General features: G+C 59.1%; 1 protein-coding gene across 9 annotated transcripts in view; it reads left to right on the top strand.

Annotated features, from left to right (window-relative positions):
• ELFN2 (extracellular leucine rich repeat and fibronectin type III domain containing 2) overlaps window positions 1-21,238 on the top strand; it is a 57,161-nt gene extending 35,923 nt beyond the window's left edge. For 8 of the 9 annotated variants that reach the window (XM_055396402.2, XM_088837216.1, XM_088837220.1 and 5 more), the window contains one exon: window positions 13,311-21,238. In XM_055396402.2, coding sequence (XP_055252377.1) covers window positions 13,770-16,244 — 2,475 coding nt within the window. In that variant the 5' untranslated portion in view covers window positions 13,311-13,769 and the 3' untranslated portion in view covers window positions 16,245-21,238. Of the gene's footprint in view, window positions 1-2,431; window positions 4,960-13,310 lie in introns of those variants that run through there. The other variant, XM_055396404.2, reaches the window with a different exon arrangement.
• The last annotated feature ends 2,183 nt before the right edge of the window (window positions 21,239-23,421 follow it).

The raw sequence follows: 23,421 nt of genomic DNA, 5'->3' as shown, positions 1-23,421 counted from the left end.
TCACATCTCTTCTGGTCCTCATCACAAGCCGTCCTCAGAGCCCCTAGGGACTGGAGTGTCCTCTCCAAAAGCCAGAGGAGGCCACTGAGGCCCCAGGGGCAGTACGACTTGTCAGGGCTGTGCTGCCTGTTGGAGCAGAATTTCAGACTCCTCTAAGTCTGAATGTTCCAGCTTCCCAGACCCTCTCCTTTCCAGGGCCCTCGGGGTCCTTGGGGCAGGCTGCCCTCCCACCCCACCAGCTTGGTTCCCACCCCCGTCGCCATGGGAACGGCTCCACTAACTCTATGCTTCTCTTACAGAGCAGAGACGACTGGCCGCCCTGAGCGCAATTCAATTCAACAGACATTTACTGAGTGCCTACTATGCGCCAGGCCTTAGGCTAGGCACTGGGGTGGGGGCGCAGAGAGGAAGATGGAGTCCCGTCCTCAGGTAGCTCTGGGCTGGGGGGTGAGGAGAAGACAAGCAAGGGCTGAACAAGGACATCTCAGCTCCAGGAGAGAAGCTGCCTGTAGGCTTGGTAGCAGCAGATACCTGGGTTCAAGTACATCCCTGGAGAGCTGTTGTCCCATGCCTGTGCCTCAGTTTCCCCATCTGTAAAACAAGCGGTGGGGTGGGGTGGGGTGAGACAATCTCTAGGATCCTTCCAGGAGCCCATGAGGGTGGAATCAGGGCATGGGGGAAGGCACGGTAGGGAGGCCCACACCCTTCCTGTGGAGAAGAAATCTCTGAAGGCTTCCTGGAGGAGCAGGCACGAGGCCTGGGCTGCAAGGGGGTAGGGAAGGTGGAAATGGTACCCCAGGGTCAGGAGGAGCATGAGCTAAGGCCCAGGGGACACGCAGATGGGAATCCCTGTAACTCTGCAGGTTGAGAAGGGATGTGGTGGGTTGTGAAGTTAGAGAGGGAGGGGGGAACCCAAGGCTTCATGTTGGGGTGTGAGCTCTGTTCTGTGGGCTGTTGAGAACTGAGAGGCAGGAACAGTGGCCCTGCCTTGTGCTGCCCCCTTCACCTGCCCTCTCTCCTGGGTACACTTGACTATCACGTTCCTGTAGAACCTGTGACCATGGTGGTGCCTGCATGTGCTGGACACATTACATGTCAGTTCCCATGGCAACCCCATAAAGTGGGCATTACTGGGCCCCACTGACAGACGAAGACACTGAGGCTGAGAGAGGGAAGCTTCTGCCCAAGGTCGTGATCTGACCCTCAGTCTCCCCATGCTGCTTCCACTAGCTCTCACTTTTTTGGGGAGGGGGGTGCATCTCTGTCCTGTGTGACACCGGCCATCCTAGGAACCCCCAAGCTCACAGAAGTGCCTGCCAAGGGCGGTGCAGTTGGGTTTGGTGGCTGGGGGTGGGCGAACCCTCAGATGTTAGCAGGGCTGGCTTTCTCCAAGACCTGAGCTTCTGTCCCCACAGACATCCTCTGAGATAGGAGTGAGGCAGGGCTCCTTCCCACTTTACAGATGAGCAGTCTGAGGCCCTGGGAGTCCAAGGTCAATGCAGTGACAGCATGGGCAGGGAGTCCCATCTTATCACCCAGCTGAGGCTGGAGGGAGGTTCAAATCCCCTGAGATCTGTGCAGAAGCTGACCCCCACAGCCCTCCCCCCACCCCCAGGGAGTGGGGAAGACTGGCATTAGAATCACAGACCTGGGTTCAAATCCTGGTTTTGTCTTGCACAAACAGTGTGATCTTGAGGAAGTTATTACTCTGAGCCTCAGTTTTCATATCTATAAAGGGAGATAGCAGGCTTCTTTCATTCAGTCATCAGTACGTGTTTATTCAGAACCTACTGGGTGTCCATTGTTGGCCTTTAGTGGAGAATCAGACCCCTCCTCGGAGAACTCAGCTCAGGAGTCACAGCAGCGGTTTTCATTCTGGTTGTGATGGAAGAAGCCCAGGGTGCTGTGGGAACCCACAGGAGGGACCCCAGCCAGACCATTTTGATTGGTGGAGGGAAGCAGGACGGCAGGAGAGGAAAGCAGGAAACCAGCTCCACAAGACCCCAGAGCTGAGCTTCCGATGATCCTTGTTGGAAATTTCCTAGATTAGTAAGGGAATCGGTGAAGGCTTTTGAGCAGGGGAGCACCGTGCTCCAATGTACGTTTTAGAATGCTCCTCCTCTGCTGGGTGGAGCGGGTGCTAAGAGTGGAGGCAGGGAGACCCTTGAGCATGCAGACTGAGAAGTTCACTCGGGGTGAGGAAGAAGACTGAAGCAGGACAGGAGCAGTGGGAGGGCATACACCAGGACCATCCAGGTGTGGGCACGTGGGGATGCTCCTGACTGGCTCAGGGACAGGGGAGAGAAGCAGGGGTGGGGGAGCGGGCGGGCAGTGGGAGGCGAGTCCAGCTGTGGATGAGGACAGGTGGAGTTTCACGTGTCAGGGAGGGGTCCAGAAGGCAGTGGGAGGGAGATGGTGGTTGGTACCAAACTGCTAACAGAAGCCTTGGGAGGGGCAGAGATGCTGGGCAGTAGGATTGGGAAAGTAGATTTGGGAAGATCAGAGAGTGGGGCCAGGACTTCAGGGAAGGTCCCTGCAAAGTAGCCTAAAGGGGGAGTGGCCTGGCAGGAGGAATCCCGGGGTGTAGGGACTTAGGTCTGCCCGGGAGATGACAGAAGTCACATGTGTCAGGCAATCTGCCCAGCGCCAGGTGCATGGGAGGGGCCCTGGAGGGTCAGTTCCCACCTGGCTGTCACCAGAAAGCAGAACTGTAGTCTGTCCCCCACTGCCATCCCGAGGTGGGGGGGCACCAGGGAGGAGGAGGTGTTTGGGAAGGAGGGAAAGGGAAAGAAACATTTGCATGCGTAACAAGGCTGAAGCGAGGGAGAGAGAAAGAGGGAGCAGGGGATGAAAAGAAATTACCATACGCCGGGATCTTGTTATTCAACCCAATTTTCAAAGGACCACAGCTGTCGCACTGAGATAATCCGTTAATTATAACAGCCATTGTGCTTTGGCAACGGGAGAGAAACCGAGGCTGGGGAGCAGGCTAAAGGCAGGGGTGGGAGCAGGTCTCTGAGGGGGCAGGAACAGGCAGAAAGGCAGACACTGTCCAGGGCCGGGCCTCATCCCTGCCTTGCTGCCACTGCAGCAGCTATGGGTGACAGGGACCCTGTTTGTGCCAGGCACTGTGCCACATCTGTGAGCCAGGCCATCATAACCATTCTAGAGGTAGCGATGAGCACTTACTATGTGCCAGACCTGCTCTGAAGCTTTCGTTCTCCCACCCTCTGAGGTCCCTTCTAGTCCCTTCTAGTCCCATTTTACAGAAGAGGAGACTGAGACTCAGAGGAAAGAAATAGCTTGCCTGGGCCACGCTCTTTGTTCAGTGGCAGGGCCGGGATTTGAGTTGAAGGTGGCCTGTCCTTCTAGGAGAACACTAAGGAGGGCCGGTCTCCATGGGTTGGCCACGCAGACTTGGTGGACACGTGTCCTGGGCTGTGGTTTCTGTGCAGCCGGCAGTCCATGGGGTGGCCCTCCCCTGGGCACTTCCGGGGCTCCTCCTGCCCAAACAGAGCTTCCTTGTTCTCTGATGCCACAGCTGCAGGCCCCTGCAAGCCGCACCCCCCCCACACCCCCGCCGCCCCTGCAGAGAAGCCAGTCTCAGGGCCAAGAGAGGGACCCCATGCGACCACCTGGTTTGGGATTGTGATGGGCTATCATCCTGGAACGGGCCTGGCCCTGGCTGGCTATGTGCCCGGGCGGCGGCCTGGGAGAGGCCATGGGGAGGGTGGGCAGGAGTCCCAGGTGAGCAGAGCAAGGGGAAGCTGCACTGTGGGGGAGGGGCAGGAGCAAGGGGCCATTCTAGAAGCCCCAGAGCCCTTTGCCGCAGTACCCACTCTGGGTTGTGGCTTCAGCAGCCAAGGCTTTAGGCCTCCTGGTGTTCACAGCAGCCTTGGTGGGAGCCTCAGCCCATCCTGGCTAGCAACATTTTATGGAGTAGGAACCGTATTTGGGAGCCCGTTACTCCCAAACCCCAGCAGGAGCCCCCAACTTGACCCAGCAAACAGAGCAGCGTTGTTGAAGAGTCAGGGACCCTGCAGGGTGACAGGCAGGCCAGGGGGCTGTGTGGGGGTGCTCTTCTGGTTTGGGGTCCCCACTCCGGTGGGCCTGCTTGGAGGTGAGCAAGGGTTGTGGATGGGCCAGGGCAGACCTGTGCCATCAGTGACACAGAGGCCAAGTAGACATTTAGGATCAAGGAACTACAGAACTCTTCAGCCCCAGATTCGTAATCAGAGACCTGCCATCCCCACAAAAAGATCTATGCCTTCAGAGTGTCCCAGAGCCACAGAACCAGGGAGGCTTGTGCCATCCGCCCTGTCTCCGCAGGGATGTAGAAGGTGGGCAGTCAGTTCTTCCAGGTCTTCCAGTCATTCCAGAAGTGGGGATTTTAAAAATAAAATCTCCCAAGTTATCAACATTGGCAAGTAATTTAAAAAAATTTTTTAAAAGCCATTGTCCAAATGAAACAGGAACTCATAGTACGTCTTGACCCAGAGCCTGGTGCCATAGAGGGTCAAAGCCACTCTCTAGCAGTTGTGAAACCTCAGTTTCCTCCTCTGTAAAGTGGGAATAATAACAGCATGACTCATGAGGTTGTGCAGAGGGTTAAGTGAGTTCACATGAGAAGTGCTTAGGCCTACCTGTGTCAGCCCAGGACTCTGTTTTCATTTTGCCCCCGGGGCTGTGCTCTCTGCCACCCGGAGCCTCCGCTTCTCCCTGTGGGCTCCAGCCGTGCCAGTCCGCCCTGGGACAGCCCTGAGGGTATTGGAAAGCAGGGATATATTCACCCCTTGGGGCCCTGGAGAGGGAGCAGAGCCGGGAGGGTGGGCCTAGCCGGCGCCTGGTACATAGTAGGTGCTCCATAAATGTTTATTGAATGAATGAATGGAGGCCATGCAGGCAGAGGCAGCCGTGCGTGCGCAGGCACTGGTGAAAGAGCGGGTCCAGTGGAGACTGGTGAGTAGTGCCCGGGGCTGCAGCTGAGCGGGGCCTGGGGTGTGCCGGAGCCAAGGCCAAGGGGCCAGCAGGGAGCAGGTGGGGGAGGCAGAGGACAGGTGTCGGGGGAGGCAGGGGCCAGGTGAGTGGCAGAGACCAGGTGGGAAGGCAGGGCCAGGTGGGGGAGGGCAGGAGCCAGGTGGGGGTGAGGGGCAAGGGTCAGGTGGGGGTAAGCAGGGGTCAGCTGGGGGAGTCACAGGTCAGGTGGAGGAGGCAGTCCCTTGAATGGCCTGGAGGATTCTGGGAAAGCCAGAGATGACTCCTGCGGTGGGACTAGGGGACAGACTTTTAATACAGGTCATTCTTGGCTGTGAGCAGGAGGGTCACATGCTCTTCACAGTAGTCCTGGGGGTGGCTGGGGTGGCTGGTATGTTGCTTAGGGTCGGGGGGTGGGTACCAGGGAGTGGGCCATGTGAAGAGTTGCCCACAGAACCAGTGTCAGGGCCCCTCCTACCAGGCTGCTGGGTGGTTTCCCAAAAGCCCTTCCATCCTCCTGCCTGCCTCCTTCCACGGAGGTCTGGACCCAGCACTGGTGCCAACAACAAATCTGACACCCCTTGGAGCAGGGGAATCCCAGGCCCCAGTGGGGTTCTTGGGAGATGACCCAGTGAGCAGTCACAGAGGGTTGGGGGTGGCCCCAGCAAACCAGAGAGACACAAGCACTCAGCTGTTCTCCCTATAAACAGATGAGGAAACTGAGGCCCAGAGGGGGTAAGGCGCTGACCTGCCCAAGGTGACACAGAGAGCCTGCCCTCCGAGTGTCATAACAGCGCGTGGCACAGCAAACTAGCCCAGCCCCCTTCTCTGGCCGAGGTTACTCCTCTTGGAGATGGGTGCACGATGCATCGAGGCCTTGCCAACTCAATTAACCCCCGTAACTGTTGCTGTTGATATGGCCGTGTTCTTACTAAGCTCTTTTGGGTAAGTTGGAAACCCGGTGAAGGTAGAGCAAGTCTGTCTGCAATAACACACATCACAGGCACACAGAGGGTGTGCTGTGAAGCTGTGTGGGTGTGTAAGAGCGTGGGCGAGTGTGTGGCTGGTTGGACAGCGTGCCCCCCCTACCCCAGGGCTGAGCTGCGGGCCTGTTCCCTGATTCCCTGTGACATGGATGCAGCCGGCACATCCTGCTCACCTGGCACACGAGGGCACGGAGCCGGGAGCGGGTGCCACGGTGTCAGGGGGCAGGAGCCAGCTCCCCCGAGATGTGGAGCAGCTGGCACGGAGGTCTGAGACTAACAAGACGTGATTGAATGGGAGTGGACGGAAACCCAGCACCTCGGGTGAAACCAAAACAGATACTTCCCGGAGCTGCCTGACGACGTTCTGAGGGCATCAGGGCAGCCTGGCAGGATGTGCGAGGGGGCCTGGGGGTTTGGTTGACATCTCGGACGAGGTGAGGACACACTGCTGTGCATGTTCACGCTGCTCTAACAAGCATGGAGCCGAAGCAAGTGAGGCAGAGGGTCCCTGGTGCCTGTCACCACTCCAACCATGTTGGTGCTGAGGCTTAGCTCTAGGTGACACCTTTTAGGAGAGACCTTGACCCAGCACAGCTGGACCCAAGGGTGTGAGACTTGATACCATGGAGTAGGAAGAGCAGTAGAGGACTTGAGGCCGTTTAGGCTGGATATGCAGATGGCAGAAGCATGAGATAACAGTTGAACAAATACCAGAAGGACCTCTGAGGAGGGCTCTTGGCCACAGTGGCTCCAGATGGGTTGTGTCTGGCCAGTAGCAGGCTGGGACCAATGAGCGGACAGAGGTACAGCAGCTAGGTCTGGCTTTGTAATATAAAGAAACCTCTAACAATCAGAGCTGTTCAAGAAGGGAGTGAGTAGCCTCAGATGGGTGCTGAGGTCCCTGTCCCTGGAGGTATGCAAGTCAGGGGAAGTCATATCTGCAGGGATCCTGGGAGGTCTGGTAGTTCTAAGAGTTCAGGCCAGTTCAGGTTCCCAGCTATGTGGTCTCGGGCAGATGATGGCACCTCTCTGAGCCTGTTTCCTCATTGTGAGATAGGAGGCATCCGCAGAGCCATGAGGCTAAAGAGAAGGCTCAGCACATTTCCTGCACACCGCGAGCACCTCATCAGTAGTGGAGCCCCTCCCGCTGATGGCTCAAGTCCTGACTCATTGGAGTCAGAGACTCCAGGATCTCCTTCTGTCCCTTGTCCCTGTCCCTAGCCCTGATCTGTCACTCCACACATCATGTTCTGGCACCTGCTAAATGTCTGACCCTGTTCCAGGCATGGAGGTTACAGTTTCGAACAAGGTAAAGCCTCCTTTGATTTTATGATGGGGGTGGGGAGGGGATGATAAGGAGCTAAATGGTGTCTGGTATTGTTGGGGGCTCTGAAGGGACCAGAGCAAGCGAATCATCTCAGATTTGGTGTCAGGGAGGGCGAGGTTGAGGGGAGCAGTTGAGCAGAGACCTGCATGAAGTGAGGTAGTGGGTTGTGTGGCTGCTGGGGGAAGGGCACACCAAGCAGAGAGAGCAGCATGTGCAAAGGCCCTGAGGTGGGCGTGTGCCTGGGGATGTTGGAGGAGTGTAGCTGGCCTGGACTAAGTACTTCCTGATGAGTGGATATGCTGAATTATCTCTCAGGTTATGGATGGTCCACTCTTACATGCTTTTCTGGTAGGGAGGGAGGTGCTTACTCAAGGGGCAGGAAACCCACAAAATGGCCCACATGTCCAGTTCCTGTGATGGACTCAGCTCTTTGGAGGAAGCTGGGGAAGGAGGGGGCCTTGGTGTTTCATCTGTTAGATGAAGCCAACAGCACCAACCATGCAGGGCTAAAACGAGATCCAAGGAATGTGAAATATCAGATGCAGATGAGTCTGTGTAGCTGTGTTGCTCTTATGGGAAAGGGACTGAAGCCCAGAGAGGTTAATTAATGTGCCCTGTGTCACACAGCACAGCATTCAATCTCAGGACCCTTTGCCTCCCACATGCATGCTTTTTTTTTTAATCCTCTTGGTCCTGGACCTGGGGCTCTTTGTACCTGAAATCCTGATGGTTCATTTACCAGACAGCAGTTCAGGGGCGAAGGTGTAATTATTCCATTTCACAGGTGAGGAAGCAAGGCCCAGAGCAGCCTGCCCGAGGAGCCCTGGTGAGGTGAAGCAGTGACAAGGCCCAGTATCCAGTTCCCAGGGGGGGCAGGCTTTGTCCCTGAGGGTAGAGCGGTGGCAGCTGATCTCTGCGACTTCTAGCTTGGTGCTGTGCTTCCAGCAGAGGTGAGGTGGCCGCCCGCCCCTCGAGTTCTGGCTGGACCCCAGGGGTCCTCGGTTCTCCTAATCCTGGGTAATGGCATTGACACGGACAGTGTCAGTGGCACCTCAGGGAGCCTTGGCCAGCCAGCTCAGGGAGAAGTCCGTGCCAGGGATGATCAGCTGCTGCAAATGAGATTTCCCTGGCTAAGCCTCACGTTCCGCTCCTGGGAGGTCAAACATGCACGCCATCTCCCCCATCTGCTCCTGGGACCCCACCAACATCCATGAGGGTGTGACGTTATGGGTGGGAGCTGTGCATTCGCCAGGCCTCCTGCCTTGTAGAGAGTGTGTTTGTCTCCACTGTGTCCTAGGGTTTTGTGGGAGCCCTGGGAGATGGGAGACACTCACCTTGCCACACAGGTGGAAAAACTGAAGTCTGGAGAGGACCCAAGGTCTCAGAGTCAACAGCCCCACCTCTTGCCTTCTGACCTCTGCCCACCCCCATTCCCCACCCCAGCCGCCCTGAGCCTGGGGACACACAGGCCCTTACCCTGTCCATCCTCTTGCCCAGCCCAGGCAGGAGGAGTGGCCCAATGACCCCCTGACCCTCCCAGCCCCACAGCCTGGGCTGGAGAGGTCAAGGCTCCCCTCTGACTGGGGAGCTTGGTGGTCAGCCTGAAGTGAAAGGGTCTGGGGGAATATGACTGAGGGCTTCAGGAAGCCTGAGTCCAGGGGAACCCTGATGGGCTTGTGAAGAAATCATGAGAAGAGCCTCATGAAGGATGGTAGCTAACATTCTCTGAGGCCACCTGCTCTGCGCCAGGCAGCGTACTTGCCCTGCATTCCTGCAGGGAGGGATTATTCAAACCCACTTCCCAGGCAGAGAAACTCGCCCGTGCCGTGTCCTGGGGCAGCTGGGGGGCAGGGCCCGTGTTGGGGGAGTAAGCTCCCAGAGAGGATTCGAAGTTGGCGTATCAGGGTCTGTCGCTGCAACCCTGGGTCCTGAGCGGACCTGCCACTAGCTGGACGTGCCCTCCCTAGTCCTGGCCTCAGCTTCCCCTCTGACAGTGGCGGGGGTTGTGCAGAGCCAGGAGGCCTCGTCCCGGCTGCTCAGAGGCTCTAGGATTCTGAGTCCATGGAGGGGTCTTGAAGAATCCAACAGGGTCAACTGGTGACTTGAGGGTGGGTGCTGAACCCTGGAGAGAGGGGAGGGCTCTGCCCAGAATGACTTGGATGTTCTGAGCTCCGGGCCCAGCTCCAAACAGAGACCCCCGGCCCCTCGCCAGTTCCTCTCAGATCCTCACGGTCTTGCTGACTCTCCCTTCTGTGCAGGGGTGTTCACGTGGGAGCGGACGTCATGCAGTGTGTAGCCTGCTAGACTGGGGTCCCCAGGATCCCTCGATGGCACGCTGCCCCCCAGCTTTGCCACGTTCCATCTCTGTGGCAGCAAGAGAGGGAGACCCTCGAAGCGATGCTGGTCTGCCCCCCTCTGGCCAGAGTTCACTCAGTGCCCTACACCTGTGGGAGCGGGGCAAGGGTGGGACATGAGGGGACAGGTCCAGGTCAGCTGGGAGCACAAGCCCTGGCGTCCCGCCACTGGCCCACAGTTGACTTCCCAGGGTGGCCACGCCCTCCCAGGTTTTGCACCGGTTGCGTCCTGGGCAGTAAAGACCTCTGCTTCCAACAGCCGCTTCTTGCCGCTCCCTGCCCCACTCCTGGGCTGGTCACAGACAGCACCTTGATGGCGCCAGTGCTCATCGGTCTCCCTGGCCCCTGGGTGGGTGGGCGGAGTGGGTAGCTGGACTGTGCGCCCTCCCAGGAACCCCCCACATTTGTCATCTCGCCGTGCTTCTCTGCCGATCGATCCCTGCGTCTCCCGTGCTCCCTCTCCATTTATCTCTATTCCTCTGCCTCTCCCTGCTCAGCTGGCTCCAGATTTTGGCTTCTCCTCCTCCTCAGCTCTCGCCTCTGGTCTGCAGCGCCTCACTTCCTCTCTCTCTCACCAGCCCCTGGCGTGTGGGACGGGGTTGGGGGGGCGGATAGGGCCCTGGTTCCTCCCACTAGTGTCTGGGTTGGAGCATCACTCCTGTGGGAGCAGGGGGAGGCCCGGCCCCCAGAACCCTCAGCCCTAGGCCTGACAGCACAACAGCCGGCACTCCCCTCCCCACACCTCGAGTGGGTGTGCAGCCGGGCGGGGGGCCAAGTGCTGCTGTCAGCGCCTTAGCGGCCTTGCCGTCCCCCCTCCCCGGCTGCGTCAGGCCTCGACGGGTGGTGGGCAGGCAGCCCGGGGACAGGGACAGGCCAGGCGGATGATGGGACGGGATAATGGGGAGCCTCCTCCCCGCTCTGAGTCATGGGGGAGGGAGGGGGAGCTGGACACCGGGAGGAGCAGGAGAGAGGGCGGCGTCACCTTGAGGGCCGAGGTGGGCAGAGCTCAGAGGGGCGAGGGTAGGGGCACAGGTGCCACTGTACCCCTTGGACTGTTCGGGAAGGGAGGAGGCAGGACAGGGCTAGTGCGCCCTCCACCCCGCCCCAGCCCTCTCTCAAGCCTGGGCCCCTTCGCCACCTCTACTCCCCTCCCCTTTGCCTCTTCCCACACCCTCAGCTTGGCCTGGCATTTCCAAGAGTCTGGCCAGCTTTGCCTGCCTGCTAGCTGCTAGGTCTGCCTGAGTGGGTTCCGCTTTGAGCAACTCAGATCCGAGGGTAGGAGGGGGGCCTGACGCGGCTAAGGTCACGCATGTGCATACATACACACACATTCATGTGGGCCACATGCTTATTAACACGTCAACATACCGGCAGGCACGTGCCTGCGTTTCCATGAGAGGCCCCACATGCATCCCTTCCCACCCCTCTGCTCACAGCTAGCCCCTTCTTACTCTGCCGTTCACTCTGGTAGCTGGCCAGGCGGGCACGTGACCTATGCACACACCGGCCTGCACACCCATCTACTTATACACGCCAGCACAGCCGGTGCTCTGAGCCAGCGCACACCTGCACGTCACCTGCATACAAATGCAGTCCCCAGACGTTCCCAGCCAGCGGAGGCGCAGACGGAGGGTCCTCTGACAGGACAGACCTGGCAAGTCAGCCTTCTCCGGTTCAACCTCCCTGCCTGGCGGGGAGGGGCACTGAGGCCCCAGAGGGGTAGGACTGGCCTGAGGCCCCCTGGGAGCCAGCCGCCATGTCAGAAGGGAGCCCAGGTCTCCTGACTCCAGCCCTGAGAATGTGCTTGGCAGAGCCAAGGACAGAAATGCTCTCCGCTGCCTGGGGACCCCCTCTTGACCCGAGGCCTCGTGGTTACCTCCTCCCCTGCCCCCATCCGGCCTCTCAGCCTGAGCTGGCCCAGGGACTGGTGGTGGGGGCAGGGGTCGAGGAGGTGTGAGGCTGACCCCCTGTGGCGACCGTGATCATCACAGCCTCTGACGTTGCATCGGCCTTCCGTCTGAGGGGACGTCTGGATGCCCTGCTCACTTGCCACCTCGATGGAAACTGCCTGCCTGCACTGCTCTGGGGACTTCTCCCTCTCCACCTCCCTTCCTCAGTTCCAGCCCTCTGGGGCTCAGGGCTGTAAATTGGTTTTGCGTTTAACAGCAAAGGTTTCACATTTTTTCTTAAAGCGCTCTCTTTCCTGGAGTTTCCCGGGAGGAGGAGCGGGAGGCAGAGGTGGCCCTAGTGAACAGTCTTTGGCTTCCTTGATCCAAACATGGGTTTCTCTGGCTTAATCTTCACATCCCTGGCCAGTGCCCAGGACGCAGGGAGGGAGGGCTGAGTTCTTCCTGCGGCCAGGAGAGCACTGGGTGTGAGACTGATCTGGGTGAGGGCCCGTGTCTGGCTTGCTGGGAGACCAGGGCAAGTCCCCCTTAGATTGAAATTCACGAAATTGAGGGTCTGCAGGCTGGGAGTCCTGCACAGCCTCCCCTGTCCCCCTGCAAGCTGAGCATGGGCAACATGACTCACTTTACTTCTCCCCTCATCAGAGGTCCGGCAGGGGCCTGGTCCCTACTTTACAGATGTGGAGACAAGACTCAGAGGTAGTGCAGTCCATCTGACTAATCGGGCAGGGTGGATGGGGCTCCAGGCCCGATTGCTGCTGGCTCAGGAGCCTTGATCCTGGCTGTGACCCAGGCTGCAGTATGTGACTCTGGGCAGGTCACTGCCCCTCTCTGGGCCTCTAACTCTCCAGCCACCAAGGAGATGCCTGGGGATTCTGGATGCCTCTGACTTCTCCCTGAGGCACCCCCTGCAGGATCAGGGTTGGGGGTGCCCCCTACTGGAAAGCACTTTGCGGAGGGGCTACTGGGAGTGTGTCTGGGTTCCCAAACTCGCCCTCTCTTTCCCTCGGCTCTGCTTTTGCTGTAAAAAGAGCTCATCTCCTGCCCTCCCACTGCGGGAGACCCCAGCCGCTGTGCACCCCCTGCCTGGGGGGCTCACAACCATGTTGCTTTGCTCCCCCTCCCCCATGGAAGCCGAGACAAGGGAATTATTTTTGGAACAAGAGCAGTTACACAACAAATGAATTATTTATCTTTGGGCATGGAGGAGAGGAGGCATTTTGCTGGGCTCCTTAATTCTTTTCTGGATTGGAGGGTGGCTGCTCGGGTACGTGGCCATGTGTGTACGGGCCTGTCGTCGTACACAGGACTGTAGGTGTGCTTGTGAGTGTGTGTGTGTGTGTGGTTGTGCGCACCTGTCTATGTGAGCTTGCTTTGCAGTTCTAATTCACCTGGGGGCACGTGGGTCTCTATGCAGGCAGGTGGATGAGCGTGGACACTAGGATGCTGATGCATGTGTGTGTATCTGCCCCTGCCCTGTTAAGTCTCCAGTCTCCCTTCTTTGTCTCCTGGCTTCAGGCACCGTCCCCTCCCCCCTCCCTCTTGTTTCTTTGATCTCCCTCCTCCCAGGTCCTCTGGCCCCCTCCTCCTCCTCTTGCCCCCCTGCCACCTCCCTTCTTTTACGTAACAGGGACCCAGAGTGCCGCTGGCACAGGACGCCCTGGGAGGGGGTGGGAGTGGGGCTGGGAGCTGTGCTGGAGCTTAGAGGGCTGCCCTGAGCCTTCACACTGATCTGTCACCCCTTCTCCGTGCTGCCTTTCAGGAACCAGGTGACAGACGGGTCTCTTCCTTCCTGTCCCCGTCTTTCGTGCTCCCCCCTCAGAGTCCCAGTCTCCAGCTTCCTGTGGGAATCGTCTGAAATTCTGAGCCCAGCGCCCCGGGAGGAAAAGGAAGAGGTGGAGGAAGTCAAGCCCCGAGACCCTGGGCATCTTCCTGGCAGGAAAGGAGCACCTCCGGGAAGCAGGCTGTGGCGCCTGCAGCCCCCCTGGCCTTGGTCTGGCTCTGGTGCCCGGCGACTGTGGGTAGCACCCCAGAAGGCCCCCTGACGGTTGGCACTGGCCGTGCCCACCTCACCTGGGGCCCCCGAGCCGGGGGTCCCCCCAAAGATGGTGGCAGCCCCAGGGAGGACTGTGCTGCTGGCCCCAACCTCTGGCCACTAGGCTCCCTGGCGCCCCGGCCCCCCACCCTGAGCCAGGCCTGAGAGGGGGCCGTGGCCGGAGCCATGCTGCGCCTGGGGCTGTGCGCAGCCGCGCTGCTGTGCGTGTGCCGGCCGGGAACCGTGCGCGCCGACTGCTGGCTCATCGAGGGCGACAAGGGGTACGTGTGGCTGGCCATCTGCAGCCAGAACCAGCCACCCTACGAGACCATCCCGCAGCACATCAACAGCACTGTGCACGACCTGCGGCTCAACGAGAACAAACTCAAGGCCGTGCTCTACTCCTCGCTCAACCGCTTCGGGAACCTCACCGACCTCAACCTCACCAAGAACGAGATCTCCTACATCGAGGACGGCGCCTTCCTGGGCCAGTCGAGCCTGCAGGTGCTGCAGCTGGGCTACAACAAGCTCAGCAACCTGACCGAGGGCATGCTGCGGGGCATGGGCCGCCTGCAGTTCCTCTTCGTGCAGCACAACCTCATCGAGGTGGTGACGCCCGCTGCCTTCTCCGAGTGCCCGAGCCTCATCAGCATTGACCTGTCCTCCAACCGCCTCAGCCGTCTCGACGGCGCCACCTTCGCCAGCCTGGCCAGCCTCATGGTGTGCGAGCTGGCCGGCAACCCCTTCAACTGCGAGTGCGACCTCTTCGGCTTCCTGGCCTGGCTCGTGGTCTTCAACAATGTGACCAAGAACTATGACCGCCTGCAGTGTGAGTCGCCACGGGAGTTCGCTGGCTACCCGCTGCTGGTGCCCCGGCCCTACCACAGCCTCAATGCCATCACTGTACTCCAGGCCAAGTGCCGAAACGGCTCGCTGCCCGCCCGGCCTGCCAGCCACCCCACGCCCTACTCCACCGATACCCAGAGGGAGCCTGACGAGAACTCAGGCTTCAGCCCCGACGAGATCCTGTCGGTGGAGCCGCCGGCCTCGTCCACCACGGACGCGTCAGCGGGGCCGGCCATCAAGCTGCACCAGGTCACCTTCACCTCGGCCACCCTGGTGGTCATCATCCCGCACCCGTACAGCAAGATGTACGTGCTGGTCCAATACAACAACAGCTACTTCTCCGATGTCATGACACTCAAGAACAAGAAGGAGATCGTGACGCTGGACAAGCTGCGGGCGCACACCGAGTACACCTTCTGTGTGACCTCACTGCGAAATAGCCGCCGCTTCAATCACACCTGCCTGACCTTCACCACCAGGGACCCAGTGCCCGGCGACCTGGCACCCAGCACCTCCACCACCACCCACTACATCATGACCATCCTCGGCTGCCTCTTTGGCATGGTCATTGTGCTGGGGGCCGTCTACTACTGCCTGCGCAAGCGACGCATGCAGGAGGAGAAGCAGAAGTCAGTCAAGGTCAAGAAAACCATCCTGGAGATGCGCTACGGGGCCGACGTGGACGCCGGCTCTGTTGTCCACGCCACCCAGAAGCTGGGCGAGCCCCCCGTGCTGCCCGTGTCCCGAATGTCCTCCATCCCCTCCATGATCGGGGAGAAGCTGCCCACCACCTCCAAGGGGCTGGAGGCTGGGTTGGACACGCCCAAGGTGGCCACCAAGGGCAACTATATCGAGGTGCGCACGGGCACGGGCAGCGAGGGCCTGGCGCGGCCGGAGGATGACCTCCCTGAGCTGGAGAACGGCCAGGGCTCAGCTGCTGAGATCTCCACCATCGCCAAGGAGGTGGACAAGGTCAACCAGATCATTAACAATTGCATCGATGCCCTCAAGCTGGACTCGGCCTCTTTCCTGGGGAGTGGCAGTGGTGGCGGGGACCCCGAGATGGCCTTCGAGTGCCAGTCCCTCCCTGCAGCCTCCACCACCTCCTCCACCGCCACCCCTGTTCCTGGGGTGCTGGAGCGGCCCAGCTTCCTCTCGCCCCCCTATAAGGAGGGCTCCCATCACCCGCTGCAGCGCCAGCTGAGCGCCGATGCCGCCGTGGCTCGTAAGACCTGCAGCGTCTCCTCCAGCGGCTCCATCAAGAGCGCCAAGGTCTTCAGCCTGGACGTGCCGGATCATCCGGCCACTCCGGGGCTGGCCAAGGGCGACTCCAAGTACATCGAGAAGGGCAGCCCCCTCAACAGCCCGCTGGACCGGCTCCCGCTGGTGCCGGCCAGCAGCAGCGGGAGTAGCGGCGGCGGTGGCGGCGCCGTCCACCATCTGGAGGTGAAGCCCGCCTACCACTGCAGCGAGCACCGGCACAGCTTCCCGGCCCTGTACTACGAGGAGGGCGCCGACAGCCTGAGCCAGCGCGTGTCCTTCCTCAAGCCGCTGACCCGCACCAAGCGGGACTCCACCTACTCGCAGCTCTCCCCAAGACACTACTACTCAGGTTACTCCTCCAGCCCTGAGTACTCCTCTGAGAGCACGCACAAGATCTGGGAACGCTTCCGGCCCTACAAGAAGCACCACCGGGAGGAGGTGTACATGGCCGCCGGCCACGCCCTGCGCAAGAAGGTCCAGTTCGCCAAGGACGAGGACCTGCATGACATCCTCGATTACTGGAAGGGGGTCTCGGCCCAGCAGAAGCTGTGACCCTCTCCCCACCCCCGACCCTGGTGAGGTTGGACGGGGAGGGCCAGGGGCACGCGGGGCAGGGCCGGGGCGGCCGGGCAGGGCGCGCTGGGGGCCGAGGAGTGGACGCACACGCACACCCGCACGCACGCACCCACGCACACACCTGACCACCACCTGACTGTGAACCACCTCCACCCGACAATAACGGACAGGAAAACAAAGACATGTTCTCCTTAAAGTTTACACACTGATACCGAAACCAGTCGTCTTTACTGTGCTGCCCAGGGACTCTGCTGGGGTGTGCGGGCTGGGTTGGGGGCGGGGAGAGGGGCAGACGAGGAAGCCAGAAGAAGGTGTGGGGTCGGGGGCTCTGGCACTAGGGACAGGTTTTGGGGTAAAGGAGCCTGGGGTGGAGATGGACCCAAGCTCCCCTGGGGCAGAGAGCGGGTCCCCCCGGATGGGGGACAGGTTACTGGGAGACTTAGTGGCATATGGACATTGGGTATCGTTTTCTCTGTTTGTGGATGGGGAGACCGAGGCCGAAAGAAAGGGAGTCATTTGGCAGGTGAGAGGCAGTCTCCCAGTTTCCCAGCCCAGTGCTGTCCCCCACTCCCCCAGTGACTCCTCTGGGGCCCTCACCCTCTGTCCATCCACTACCTGTTCCAGAGCTGTGGTCTCCTGGAGCTGAGGGTCAGGCAGGTGCTTTTCCTTTCTAGAAAGGCTCATGGCCACATCCCCAGAGCGTGGAACTGTGATTCATCATGGGCGGCTGTGGGGGGCGTCTCTGCCTGCTGATGCCAGCACCCAGGAGAAGTGGGAGGTCCTGGTCATAGGGGAGGTGCAGACATGGGACAGTCCAGCAGCCCCCTTAAGTGTCTTCCAAGTAGCCTGGGAGTTGTCGATGGGGTCTGAGGAGAGCAGCTGGGCCAGCGGCCTCCACATCTCAGGTGCAGGCCTCCACATCCTGGCCCGCCAGCCTCTGTGGGCCTCCAAGACCCCTACTCATCCCAGAAGGGCAGGGGTGAACTGTGATACCTGAGAGCAGCCAGAAGGTGGAGTCCACTGGGGACCTTCCTGCCTCTGCCCCTACGTCCTGGCCTCCCATCTGCCAGACCCCTGCTGTGGGTCCTCCGGGCAGCATCTCAGTCTGCCCAGAGGAAGGAGGGCCTTCTGGGGCTTTTCCACTCACACCCTCTTGGCTGCCTATCCCCACCTTACCCACTGGTCTGAGAGGCCCCCATGTTTCCATGGAAATGGCCGCTCCTCCCATGCTGACCCCCACCCAACATCGAACAAAGCACAAATGGTGAGCACCCCCCCACCCCTACTGGGAAGGAGCAGGCTGGGTTCCTGGGACCCCTCCCCCTCCCTGGCCTGCCTCTGTCGCCATGGCAACCCAGAGCCTGGCAGTTGGGACTGTTGGGCTTCTGGGGGTTCTCTCTCAGCCAGTGTGGGTGGCAGAAGGCGGTGAGGGAGGGCAGGGCCAGATGGGGTGGCTGCCTTTCTCAAGAGCTAGGGGCTTCCTGGGGTCAGCTCTAAGGGACGGATCTGGGGTCCTGAGACTGTCTTGGAGACCATCTTGAACACTGTCAGGGTGCTGAGGGGCCAGAGTCAGCGCCCCTGCACCTGTGCATGGGAGGTGGGCCAGGGGGGAGTGAGACAACTCTAGCTTTGCCCACCTGCCCATGTGCCCCTTGGCGCCCCACCCACCTCAGGAGTGGAAGGAGCCCACTGAGCTCTCCTCACACTCCTGCTTTTAGCCTGTCGCTCAGTTGGGTTCTTGAGTTTTGGGGGTGTGACTGTGGGGTGAGGGTGGGTGCTGGATGGGACCAAGACCTGTACTGTGGAGGAGATACAGACCAGGAAACCTAGTGCCATTCCCTGGGTGGTGGGCTCCAGCAACCTTCCTGGGGGTGGGGGGGGACAGTGGAGGGGAAAAGGGCCTTAGGGCTCAACTGAGCCCCACTTGGGGGACAGACCAAGCCTGGGGCTCACTTTGGGGGTGACATTTGCAAAGAAAGGACTGTTCTCCTGGGGGAGGGGTGGTGAGGGGGCTAGCATGGATATGCAGAGCAGACCTCCCCCAACTCCCCAAAACCTGACCCCAACCCCTCCTCACACTGGATTGAAGAAACAGAAAAGCAAGCAGAGAAGCCAGTGATGTGAGAAAGCAGATTCCCTGTTATATTTGCATGACGATTTTACTGTATTTTTCTGAGCAAACATCTGTCGTGTATGTGCCAGTTTGTCCAGACTCCCTAGCCCGCCCGCCCTCCCCGCCGCGCTCCCATTCCCACATTCCCTCTGTTGTGATCTGACAAGCAGCTCTTGAAACCCAGGGAGGGGCCCGCTCTGCAAAAGATCCAAAACAGGTGCCACCAAAAACACCGCCCCGCCCCCTGCCCCACCTCCTGTCTTTCTGGACGTCAGGGCCAGCCCACAAGTGCCGCCTCCCCTCCTCCCATCAGCCTCTTCCTGGCCAGGGAAGGGCAGCCCCAGGGAAGGGCACCTAGGGGGACTGCTCCTCTGTTCCACTTGCTCCCATTTTGCAGATGAAGAAGTGGGAGCTCCCCAAAAGGGAGGGGTCTTGTGATTTGCCTGCCAGGAGAGTCAGTCACATTGCTGAGTACAGGAGGCCAAGAGCTTGGGGCTTCATGGGTGGCTCTGCTAGGCGGGGCTTGGGGCCCCGAGGGAAGAACCCATAGGGGGCGCCCCTCCCTTGAGGTTGGCCTGGGGACAGCACTGCCCACGGGGAGGAATCCTACAGCAGGAGCCAGAGCTCCCCTCAATCCCCCGTCATTCCTGGTTGAAGATGACCTATAAAAATCTCAGATAGGCTAGCTTTGGGGGGACTTCAGAGGATAGGTCCCCATCTTAACCACAAGGGTCTTCCACTCCAGGAGGTGAACCCACATTCACAGCCCAGGGCGTACAAGTCTATGAAGCAGAATAAGGCGACCTCCTGGGTGCCGAGGCCAGGCCAGAGCTCTGGAAAGGGGGGCACACACTGTCTGTCGCTCACCCCAGAGGCTTTCCTGCATCTATGTCCTGTGTCCTGTTCAGGGCAAAATATTCACAAAAGACTGGTGAACATTTATGTCCAGGAATCTGGCTGGCCGGGGTCCTGTGTTTGTAATGGTGATGAGCACGGTGGACCCCGGGGCCATGGCCTGGGCAGGCCAGGAGGGCAGGCAACCAAGGGAGAAGGGAAGGGGGGCTCTCCCGGAGAGGAGGGGGACAGGGGGCCCTGGTGGAGTAGGGTTGCTGCACCCTGGACCTTCTGGAGGCTGGCTGACCTCTTTGAATAAACCTTCACAGGAGCTTCCTTGGCACCTGTCCCTGGGAAGGGGCACCCATGGTCTCCTGGAGAATGCAGTAGGGACCATGACCCCTCTGTTGGAGCTAATGGCCTTCCGGAAGTGAAAAGCGGGAGTCTGGCAGGAAGAAAGCTTAGTCTGGGGTGGCCACCTCCTCGGGGGTCCCAGGCTTATCTCCTTTCCACAGGAGGGGCCTGTGTTGTCCCCCGGAGGCTCCTCGCCCCTGACCCCCTCCTAGGGGACAGAGCACGAGGACAGTGGTGGCCTGTGTCCAGGCTGGGAAGGGACTGTCTGCGGGTGGAGGGTGGGGGGCGGTTGGAGTAGAAAGACCCACCAGGGGAGAGGAGGTCTGCAGAATCCCAGAGAGGCAGGGAGAAGAGTCTGAGCCTGGCCGAAGGGCTCTGAGGTTCCTAGCGAGGAGTCGCCCAGCTGCACCCCTCCTGTCCTGGACATGTTAACAGATGGGGAAGCAGAAGCACAGGGAGGGAGAAGGAAAGAAATCTTCTAGGGTCTCAAAACATACTAAGGCCAGGAAAGGGGCCAGACATGGGGGACAAGAGTGACAGGTCCCAGCTTATAAGGGGCTTACATGCAGTGAAGGGATAGCCACAAAATGTTCCCCAGTGAATGGACGTTGCACAGAGAATTAAGAATCAGGAGAATAGAGTAGGGGAGGGCCTGGGGGAGCCCTCAGGGCAGGCAAGCTAGGCTCTGAACGACAGAGCCAGAGGACTAGCCCGCTGGCCAGGGGAGGATGACATGGGAGGGGGGAGAAGTGAGGTTGTTAGGTGGGGCTGGACGCCCCCACGTACCTCCTCCGGTGACCTCCACTACTCTGGCCCTGCCCTGCAAGGACCCCAGGGTTCAGCAGCATTCCACCACATTCCTGAGGAGGGAGTTGGGGGCCTTCTTTCTGAGGTGGTGGATGGTTGGTCCAGGCATGAGGAAGCCTGGGAGTGTCAGAGCCCCACAGGGCTTAAGGAGCCCCGCTGAAGCTTGCCCACCAGGCCAGAGTGAAGGTTGGGGCTTGCCTGACGGCAGTGCTGGTCTGCCGAGACCTCTACTACACAGCCACCTCAGTCCTAGGAGCTGCTGTGCTCCTCATCTGTCCTCCCACCTTTAAGACAGAACCAGTATTGGACTCCTTGTTCTCATGCCTGCCACCGAGTCCCCTATTAAGGTCCATCATTGCTGCCGAGAAGTAGGGAGAGGAAAGGGGGTGGAGTGGCGTGGGCTTGAGAGGGTCTGGGCAGCCTCTCCTTCCTTCACCTGCCCCTTGCCAAACAAGCACAGGGATGGGCAGGGCCGAGGGAGGTCCACTCTTGTCCCCTGGCTTCCTCCGCAACCCCCAACCCTGGCCCTGGAGCCACCAGCCCCTCCATCCTGCCCCACAGCTTGGCACCTGGTTTGGGTCCTGCAGAGCTCGGCTCCTGGCCCCGGGCTACGAACCTGTGAACCCCAGCTGTGTGTGGACCTTTCTTCCCGTGGCGGGGCCTGAACTCTCCTTTTCTTCTTTTTGGGGTGGGGGGAGGGGTAACTTCATTTATTTTCTCTTCCCTATATCTGCCTCTCCCTCCTCCCTATTTCATGTTTTAAACTGAATGGCACGAAATTGTTTTCCTCAACTCGGAGATTCCTGTATGGAGAGAATCAATTTCTATATTTGCAATAAATTTCTTATTTAAAACAACAGGACCAAGGTCTTTGTTGAATATCGACTCCTCCCTCTGCGAGTTGGGATCCCAGCGCCTCCAGTTTCTGGTAACCAGTTCCCAGCTCCCTTTCTCACCAGAGCCTCACACGCAGGGTTAAGGAAGGGGGCCTATCAAATGGGCAAATCCTTGCCCACGGTCAAGGAAAAAAGAAGTGTGTCCCCCAGACAGCACATGGGCCAGCTGGGAACTAAGGGTCACTTTCCCTGCCCCAAGCCTAGCCAGCTGGGGGCCTCGTTGTGTCATCCCACTAGAAACGTGGGAGCCCAACTGCCAAGTGCCCCAACTCCCCTTCCTGGTGTCCTGGCCTCCATTATCACTGGATCGAGACTGTAGAGGTGGAGGAGCACAGGGCATTGCTTCAGTCTCAGCTGATTCTGGGGGTGACGCAATGTAGTGAGTGGCCAAGGACCCCACTTTCTCATAGGCCTGCCTCTAACAGTTCTCTGTCCTTAGAGGGTTGGGATGGTGGGAGTACCCTTTCTCCTGGCCAAAGTTGCCAAGGCCAATTTCCAGGCTGCCTGCCTCTTCCAGCCATCTGCTCCCCTTTTCTCCACAGCTCTGAACCACCCCTGCTCCTTCTCAGGGAGCAAGAGATGCACCTTGTCTCTCTGGACAGGCATGGAGCTCAGGCTTCATCCAGTGACGTCAGGCTGGGCTGCCAAAGCTTGGATTGGGAAGGGAGAGTCGGGGAGCCTGGAGCCCAGCTCCAAGCCCCAGCCTCCCTGTCTCCCCAGTAGACAGAGCCCCTCCCGCCTCTTCCCAGACCTCTGCTCTCCAACTGCTGCAACCCCCTGCCTCTGGGCAGCCCCTGGATTCAGCCTGGGTTGCTATAAGGGAGTATGGCCTCCCTGACTCTGAGCTCTTCCCCATGAGTGAGGCCACACTCAGGCATGCGGCAGCCCCACCTGGGGTCCGTGTTCCCTGTGGCCCCCCTGGCTCCTGGCCCATGGGCCTTTCCTGAAGCCTTTTGCCTCCCTGGGAGTTGGTATGGATTGGGGAAGGAGCTCCTCAGAAAGGCCCAGGCTGGAGCCCCAGCTTGAATCCTGTCCCCTCCAAGCTGCCCTCCAGCATCCTCTGTGCTGCTGTCACAAGGTGGCCACAGCCTGGCCATGGTCTCCCTCTGCTCATCAGCTCCTCTCAAGCCACTGTGTCCTGCTTCCCTGGGAACTTGCCCCCTGGGTGGAGGGGGAGGGGAACAGGTGTGTGGCGGAGGGTTCAGAAGAACAGGTGCTGGAATCTCACAGGCTCTGTCATTTCAGGCCTGCAGGTGGGACTGGCCTAGGGTCCCCCAGCCCAGCCCAGCTACCTTCTTTTGACACTCTGTATTGGTTTCTCTTCATCAGCATGGGCCTTTTCTCTTGGAAAATTCTTCCTATTTCTGAAGAAACAAAGATGCGACCAAGTGTGGACATGTGTGTAGGGGGAGCAGGGTCCAGGTCAGGTCAGACACTCCCATTTCTGGCTCCCCCAGCTCCCCCACCCCCCAAGTGCCACCACACCACTGGGGTTAGGAAGTTTACAGTTACTGGGCATCTGGAAGGTGTTCTCAAAGACAGTTTTGCTTTTGGGTACAGAAAGGCTTGTTCTTTTGTTACTTGGATCCCAAAAGGAACTTTTATTTACAAAGTTAGATCCAAAGACCCATGCCCTTTCATTTTACTCTATCAATAAATCTAGTCAGTTTGAACATTCATTTTTAAGGGGATTTTGGGTTAATTTAGGTCCTGCGTACACATGTAATTAAGCAAATATCCTTAACTCTCCCAAAACTATATCAGGAAGTTTAATATATCTGATTTCCTGTTTAATACTTCATTTATGTGAAGAATCTTGTATCCTGCTAAGTTTCTGCTTACTCCTAGCATGACTCTGCGTTCTTGTCATATCCCAAGCTTCTTATCACACTAGTGGTATTTCCAGGAAAATCACAGTTCTGAACTAATTCCTTGCTTTCAAATCATTGACTTGAATGTCAAGGACACCGGTGCTTTAACATTTAACAGAGCAGACGAACATCATAAATACCCGGAACACTAAATATCCCAGATCACTCGATACAAATGTTCATTAGTTAGGCAAATGTGACATGTGTATTTGGTACCTATTTCTAATTCCTTCTGGGGTGAGGCGGCATTCATCCAGTAAGGAAACAAATGCCTTGTG

Source organism: Moschus berezovskii, chromosome 6, assembly GCF_049115385.1.
Source record: "Moschus berezovskii isolate FMDL1 chromosome 6, NW_MosBer_1.0, whole genome shotgun sequence".
Taxonomy (NCBI): domain Eukaryota; kingdom Metazoa; phylum Chordata; class Mammalia; order Artiodactyla; family Moschidae; genus Moschus; species Moschus berezovskii.
Note: the sequence above shows the minus strand (reverse complement) of the source record. Positions and strands in the feature narration are given on the sequence as shown.